At 69.8% G+C, this 7,337-nt stretch overlaps 1 protein-coding gene across 2 annotated transcripts; it reads right to left on the bottom strand.

Moving 5' to 3' along the window:
* Window positions 1–3,141: 3,141 nt before the first annotated feature.
* Window positions 3,142–6,926, bottom strand: TMEM150B (transmembrane protein 150B). Of its 2 annotated transcripts, none has more exons than XM_039510134.1 (6): window positions 6,741–6,926; window positions 6,460–6,519; window positions 5,926–5,993; window positions 5,395–5,522; window positions 4,910–5,087; window positions 3,142–3,477 (listed from the first exon to the last, which is right to left on the bottom strand). In XM_039510134.1, exons 1-6 carry the CDS (start codon window positions 6,803–6,805, stop codon window positions 3,293–3,295), a joined length of 684 nt encoding a protein of 227 aa, XP_039366068.1. In that variant the 5' UTR covers window positions 6,806–6,926; the 3' UTR covers window positions 3,142–3,292. The 2 variants fall into 2 exon arrangements, with proteins under 2 accessions (XP_039366068.1, XP_039366067.1); XM_039510133.1 differs by having other exon boundaries at window positions 3,143–3,492.
* Between the last annotated feature and the right edge of the window lie 411 nt (window positions 6,927–7,337).

Here is a 7,337-nt window from a genome sequence, read left to right as displayed (position 1 = left end):
GTCGGGTTCGACGCGTCTCCTTTGCGGGCGCCTGAAAACCGAAGGCTCCCGAGCTTAATGGTCCCTCTCCTGGGCTGGGCCACGGCAAACGGGCACGTGTAAACTAGGTCGAAATCTGCGTTGTTAAACCAGAGTGAAACCTCCTCCCCGCTCCCAAGTGTAGACGCGCTTCCCCCGGTTTTGTAGCCGCAACGATTTCTGGGTGGGGAAAGCACAGCTCTGCCCCACATCCAGTGGGATTTGAGTCACTAGCCGGCTGGGGGGGTGTCGGTTTGGGGGAGCGAGCGAATAGCCTAGCAATTCAGGCCAGGTTCAGATCCGTCGGCTGCCGGATTCCTACCCGGGACTGGAACTCGGGTCGTCCAGCTCCCGGCTCAGCACACGCCCGGCCCGGGGTCCAGTGAATGATTTATACAAAGGGGATCGGCTCCCCCCGAGCAGCCGGGGGCCCTGGGCTGAGCTGGGGACGATCCCAAGGCCAAATCAGGAGCCTGGGGTCGTGGGAGGGTGACGCATCACATCGCCGGTCCCCAAAGCGGCTCCACCTAGGCCGGGAACGAGAGTCCCTGCCAAACCGATGCACCGTGGGCGGGTGCAGACCAGGTCAAAATCAGTTTTGTTAAACCGGAGTGAAACCCACTCCAAGTGTAAACACGTTTCACAGCAGCCATGAGCCACCGACAACGATTTCTTACCCGGTGTGAACGTCAACCCCTTTGCCCCTCTGCCCCCGAGCCCCCTTCCGGGGGGCTGAAAGCCGGTTTGAACCGGCATAGTCGGCCCACCTCACTTTTCCATAACCCGGCCTCAGCCAGCTCCTGTTAAGGACACGCCCCCTCTCCAGCCCCCCACCCGCCCTACAAGGGAAGCCGCTAAACCAGATTGAAACCTGGTTCAAACTCAGGTTCAAACTGGCACCAGATCAAACGGGTTTAGCCTGCAGCAGCACCACTCCCGCTGTGGCCTGGGGCAAGGCCGGGGTGTGGGGGGGTTCCCCGCTCCCTAGGTAACAGGCCTGGAAAGGCAGGTGGGGCAGCGTCTGCCCACCCCATGGCTTGGGGAGGGGTGGCCCCTCTCGCCTTCACCCGCGCAGGCCCTGGCGTGGGTTCTGCGCCCCGGCTACAACAGGAGATGGAAAATGGAACCAGATTTACACTAAACCGATTTGAAGCTGGTTAAGAGTGTTTACATGGGGGCACAGCCGGAGCAAAGCCGCCGAGCCATATGGGTGCAGCTCAAAGGGGAAGGTGCCACCCCCCCACACTCCTCTCTGCCAGCCCCCCTGCCCCCCAGCATGGAGAAAACCGGACCCGATGTCCCACCCTGCTCCCCGCCCCCCGAGGATTCCTATTCAGCCTGGGATCGACCCTGAGATGCGGCCTCTCGGGGGTGGGGCACGGGGGCTGTTCAGGACAGGAAGTGAAGGAGAACCTGCCCCGGCCGGCATCAGCTTCTGGGAACTGCTTCTCCAACGGGCCAGCAGCCCATGCCTGGGCGAGGGGGGCTGCGGGTCGGGAGTGAGGGGCACTGGCAGGGCTGGGAGGGGGCAGGGCTGGGCCAGCAGGGGCTGCGGGTCGGGAGTGAGGGGCACCGGCAGGGCTGGGCCGGCAGGGGCTGCGGGTCGGGAGTGAGGGGCACCGGCAGGGCTGGGCTAGCGGGGGCTGCAGGTCGGGAGTGAGGGGCACCGGCTGGGCTGGGGGGGCAGGGGCTGCGGGTCGGGAGTTAGGGGCACTGGCAGGGCTGTGGGGAACCCAGGGCTGGGCTAGCAGGGGCTGTGGGTCGGGAGTGAGGGGCACCGGCAGGGCTGGGCTGGCAGGGGGCTGCGGGTCGGGAGTGAGGGGCACCGGCAGGGCTGGGGGGCAGGGCTGGGCTAGCGGGGGCTGCGGGTCGGGAGTGAGGGGCACCGGCAGGGCTGGGCTAGCGGGGGCTGCGGGTCGGGAGTGAGGGGCACCGGCAGGGCTGGGCTAGCGGGGGCTGCGGGTCGGGAGTGAGGGGCACCTCTCGGGTCGCTGGGTCTCACAGCTCTGAAGGAATCCTGCAGCCCCCCCCAGTTCCCTCCCCCGGGGCGATCCTGGTGGGAGCTGGTGCCTGGGGGCACTGCCCCCCCCGACCCCCGTGTCTCTCTCTCTCACGCTCTCGCTCTGCCCCCCCCATTTCACTCGCTTGGGGCTCCGTGATGGTCTAAAAAAACAAAAATACAAACAGAAAAAACTGACCAATGAACCACCCCACGGGAGGCCTCGCTCCGTTTGTCCCCCCCCACCTGGGCTCAGAGAGCCCCGTCCCAGCCCCTCCCCCTGCTCCCCTTGGCATCCCCCAGCCCCCCCGCCTCTGCCCCCTCCCCACCTCTCCATGTGCTGCCCCCCTGGATTCGCCTCCCCCACCTGCCCCCATTCCCCAGGGGGCTACAGGGGTTTGTTCCCCAACCCCCCGCACCACTTGGACCCCCCTTCCCAGCCCCCCCCCATCTGTGCCACCAAACCCAGGCTCCCCCCAGCCAGGTGCAAACCCACGTGGGAGAAATCTGGGGAATGGGGGGGGGCGGGGAATGGGGCCCAGGGCCTGTCCCCTCTGAGGGGTGCTGGCTCCCACCCGGCCCCAGGGCACTCTGGGTAGATGAACCAGACAATGACGGGGGGGGACCTCTGGGGTGCACCCAGGGCAGAGGGAGCTGCTGGTCTGTATCCCCCCCCCCCATGGAGAGATGAAAGGATTGTAACCCCCACCCCTGGGCCTTTCCACCTCCTCCCCTGCTGATTATAGAACCCAGGCGTCCTGGCTCCCAACCCCCGCTGCTCTACCCACTAGACACCACTCCCCCCCCAGCATCAGGGAAAGAACCCAGGAGTCCTGGCTCTGGCAAGCTCCCCCGACCCCCCATTCTGAGCAATGCTCTGCCCCTGCCAGGCAGTGTCGGGTATGGGGGGGGCAGACCCTGCTCCTTCCCCTGCCCCCCCCAGCCTCTCCCCCTCCAAATGTGACACAGGCACCAGCTATGAGAAACCCCACATTTATTACAACCCCCCATCTGTGTGTGTGGGGGGGGTCAGAGCACTTCTGTCCCCGGGGGGGGGGGGAATATGGGGCTCTCTGAACATTCCCCCCACACACCTGAACCGAGGCTCCACCAGTCTCCATCCCAGCAGCCAGCCAGCCCCCAGCGCTGCGAGCTTCCCGCCGGCAGTGCCCCCAGCGGGGGGGGAGAAGAGCTGGGGGTGGCCATCCAGCCCCAGGGGGGCACAAGGGTCCCTGCCCCCAAGCCGTGGGGGCGCCTGGCCGGGCAGGGCTGGGCCTAGGGCGCCAGGCTCTGCGTGGAGGCGGCGCCCAGCTCCAGGGCGGGGGCAGGTGCCTGGCGCTGCAGCCGCAGGGAGCAGGACTCGATGTGCCGGAAATCCACGGCGAAGAGGCCGAAGAGGAGGAAGAGGGTCAGGGCCAAGGTCCATTCGCAGGCGGCGGCTTCCGACCGCAGCCCCAGCCCGTGCAGAGCGAACACGGAGCCCGAGTCAAGGGGCAACAGCGGGCGGTGCCCCTCACTCCCGACCCGCAGCCCCCGCTCGCCCGGCCCCGCCGGTGCCCCTCACTCCCGACCCGCAGCCCCCGCTCGCCCGGCCCCGCCGGTGCCCCTCACTCCCCAACCCGCAGCCCCTGCTAGCCCAGCCCGGGCTCCCTGCCGGTGCCCCTCACTCCCGACCCGCAGCCCCGTTAGCCCAGCCCTGGGTGCCCCTCACTCCCGACCCGCAGCCCCGCTCGCCCGGCCCGCCGGTGCCCCTCACTCCCGACCCGCAGCCCCGTTAGCCCAGCCCTGGGTGCCCCTCACTCCCGACCCGCAGCCCCCGCTCGCCCGGCCCCGCCGGTGCCCCTCACTCCCGACCTGCAGCCCCCGCGCGCCCAGCCCCGCCGGTGCCCCCTCCCGACCCGCAGCCCCGCTCGCCCGGCCCGCCGGTGCCCCTCACTCCCGACCCGCAGCCCCGTTAGCCCAGCCCTGGGTGACCCTCACTCCCGACCCGCAGCCCCGCTCGCCCGGCCCCACCGGTGCCCCTCACTCCCGACCCGCAGCCCCGTTAGCCCAGCCCGCCAGTGCCCCTCACTCCCGACCCGCAGCCCCGCTCGCCCGGCCCGGTGCCCCTCACTCCCGACCCGCAGCCCCCACTCGCCCGGCCCGCCGGTGCCCCTCACTCCCGACCCGCAGCCCCGTTAGCCCAGCCCTGGGTGCCCCTTACTCCCGACCCGCAGCCCCCGCTCGCCCGGCCCCGCCCGTGCCCCACACACCCCACCCGCAGCCCCGCCCGGCCCGCCGGTGCCCCACTCCCGACCCGCAGCCCCGCTCGCCCGGCCCGCCGGTGCCCCTCACTCCCGACCCGCAGCCCCTGCTCGCCCGGCCCTGCCCCAGCTCTGCCGGTGCCCCTCACTCCCGACCCGCAGCCCCCGTTAGCCCGGCCCCGCCGGTGCCCCTCACTCCCGACCCGCAGCCCCCACTCGCCCGGCCCTGGGCTCCCCCCAGCCCTGCCGCTGCCCCGCACTCCCGCCCCGCAGCCCCGCTCGCCGGCCCGGCCGGTGCCCCTCACTCCCGACACGCAGCCCCCGCTCGCCCGGCCCCGCCGGTGCCCCTCACTCCCGACCCGCAGCCCCCACTCGCCCGGCCCCGCCGGGGCCCCTCACTCCCGACCCGCAGCCCCGTTAGCCCAGCCTGGGTGCCCCTCACTCCCGACCCACAGCCCCGTTAGCCCAGCCCTGGGTGCCCCTCACTCCCGACCGCAGCCCCGTTAGCCCGGCCCCGCGTGCCCTCACTCCCGACCCGCAGCCCCCACTCGCCCGGCCCTGGGCTCCCCCCAGCCCTGCCGGTGCCCCTCACTCCCGACCCGCAGCCCCCGCTCGCCCCGCCCGGCCCTGCCCCTCACACCGAGGATACTGGCCACGAGCAGGGCCGTGCTGCCGGCGCTGAGACAGAACCGGGTTGGTCCGATCCAGCGCCCGCCGCGCTGCGGCTTCACCCGATTGGTCAGCGCCGCCTGGACCCAGAAGTAAACGACGCCCACGACGAAGGCCAGAAACGCCCCAAACAAGTGAGTCTCCAGCTGGTTACTTTGCTGCCAGGGCAGGAAGGGGGAGGTGGGAGAGCGGCCCCCCCACAACACACACAGTGCCCCCCACTGCCCCCCATGCACTGCACCCCGGGGTCCCCCTGCACAGCACCCCCACTTCTCCCCTGGGGTGCCCCCCCCACCATGCACCCCCCGGGTACCCCCCCCCCCCACAGCACCCCTCTGGGCTGCCCCCGCAGCGCCCTCCGCTCTCCCCACCACGCACAGCGCCCCTCCCCACTGCCTCTCCCGGATTCCCCACACGCCCCTGCTGGGCCTCCTCCCTCCCGCCCCCAGCGCCCCAGCGCCGTACCTGGAAGTTGCCCACGACGGAGGCTCCCAGGGCGCAGAGCAGCCCCAGGCAGAGGCCGGCCGCGTTCAGGGCACAGGGACCCCCCCAGTCCCGAACCTGCTGGAACCTCAGGCAGCTGATCCAGACGACTGGGAGGGGAGAGAGTCCGGGTCAGAGGGGCCGGCACCCCCTAGAGGGGAGAGGCCCCTGCCCCATTCCCTGCCCCCCTGAGCCAGCCAGTCCCTGCCCCGGGGCCGGGTGGGAGCCGGCGCCCCTAGAGGGGGAGGCCCTGCCCCATTCCCTGCCCCTGAGCCAGCCAGTCCCTGCCCGGGGCCGGGTGGGAGCAGCGCCCCTAGAGGGGAGAGGCCCCTGCCCCATTCCCTGCCCCCCTGAGCCAGCCAGTCCCTGCCCCGGGGCCGGGTGGGAGCCGGCGCCCCCTAGAGGGGACAGGCCCCTGCCCCATTCCCTGCCCCCCTGAGCCAGCCAGTCCCTGCCCCGGGGCCGGGTGGGAGCCGGCGCCCCCTAGAGGTGGCTGGTCCCAGCATCACTTACCCAGAAACGCCCCCACGTTCAGCACTTGACTGAAGATGCAGCTCTGGGGAGGGTCGGAGCCGCAGGTGCTGGGGAAAGAGGGGAGAGACCCCAACAGATAAGGCCGAGCTCTGGCCCTACCCCACCACTCGCAGAACTCAGCCCTGCCCCCACTGCAAACAGGTGTGACTCCGGATTCACCCCAGGGGCTGAGCTCAGAACCCAGCCCTGCCCCCACTGCAAACAGGTGTGACTCTGGATTGACCCCAGGGGCTGAGCTCAGAACCCAGCCCTGCCCCCACTGCAAACAGGTGTGACTCCGGATTCACCCCAGGGGCTGAGCTCAGAACCCAGCCCTGCCCCCACTGCAAACAGGTGTGACTCTGGATTGACCCCAGGGGCTGAGCTCAGAACCCAGCCCTGCCCCCACTGCAAACAGGTGTGACTCTGGATTCACCCCAGGGGCTGAGCTCAGAACCCAGCCCTCACCCCACTGCAAACAGGTGTGATTCCGGATTGACCCCGGGGACTGAGATCAGCATCTGACCCACCTACCTGATATACGGGAACCCGACTGTGACGTTCACAGACCCGTTGGCCACGGACATGGCGTATCTGGGAGGGAAAGGGAGGCGTGTGACAGAGCTGGCCCAGAAGGGAAGGGGAGCAGGGGCTCAGGGCCTCAGAGTCACCCCATCAAACCTCCTCCTCAGCACCCTCCCTCTGACCCACCCCCTAGAGGGGACAGGCCCCAGGCCCCATTCCCCACCCAAGGCAGGCAGGAAGCCCCAGGCAGAATGGGGGGGGCTCACCTGCCCCCCATACGTGTTACTTACACCACCCAGAAGCCCACGGTGCCCCAGATGGCCAGCAGGACGGGGAGCAGGGCCCAGCCCCACATGGCAGAGACCTAAATGGTGAAAGGGGGTGAGATGCTGGTGAGGGGGGAGAGCCCCCCCACTCCTTCCCTCTCCAGAAGGCTGGGTTCCCTCCCCCCACCAAAGAGAGGCTGTAGCCTGGGGGGGGTCCTTTAAAACATCCCCCACCCCAGCCCCCTCCCACTATTTAAAGGCACAGGAGGCCTCTATTGTCCCTCCCCCCCATGCAGGAAGGTCATGGCTGCCCCATGCTGCTGCCCTCAGGGGCGGGGAAGGAGTGCTGGGGTGGGGGTGTCTCAGAGACACCTGGCTGGGGTGTAATCAGGAGCAAGAAACATCTCGCCCCCACCAGGATCAGGGCTGGAGGAGGCAGATCCTGCTGGGAGCCAGGACGCCTGGGTTCTGTCTCTAGCTCTGTGCAGGCAGTGGGGTCTAGTGGTTAGGGGAGCAGGGGGGCTGGGAGCCAGGACGCCTGGGTTCTGTCCCAGCTCTGGGAGGGGAGTGGGGTCTGGGGGTTAGAGCAGCAGGGGCTGGGAGCCTGGGTTCCTTTTCTGC

The sequence above is a fragment of the Mauremys reevesii genome, linkage group 22, assembly GCF_016161935.1.
Source record: "Mauremys reevesii isolate NIE-2019 linkage group 22, ASM1616193v1, whole genome shotgun sequence".
In the NCBI taxonomy this organism is placed as follows: Eukaryota; Metazoa; Chordata; order Testudines; family Geoemydidae; genus Mauremys; species Mauremys reevesii.
Note: the sequence above shows the minus strand (reverse complement) of the source record. Positions and strands in the feature narration are given on the sequence as shown.

Bases quoted from the DNA above. Each gene is read 5' to 3' on its own strand.
- TMEM150B (XM_039510133.1), bottom strand. From the start codon at position 6,805: ATGTGGGGCTGGGCCCTGCTCCCCGTCCTGCTGGCCATCTGGGGCACC. The intron at 5,523-5,925 runs GTAAGTGATGCT...CTCCCCTCCCAG, and splicing joins GAACGTGGGGGCGTTTCTGG to TCGTCTGGATCAGCTGCCTG. The intron at 3,493-4,909 runs GTATCCTCGGTG...ACTCGGGCTCCG, and splicing joins CACGGCCCTGCTCGTGGCCA to TGTTCGCTCTGCACGGGCTG.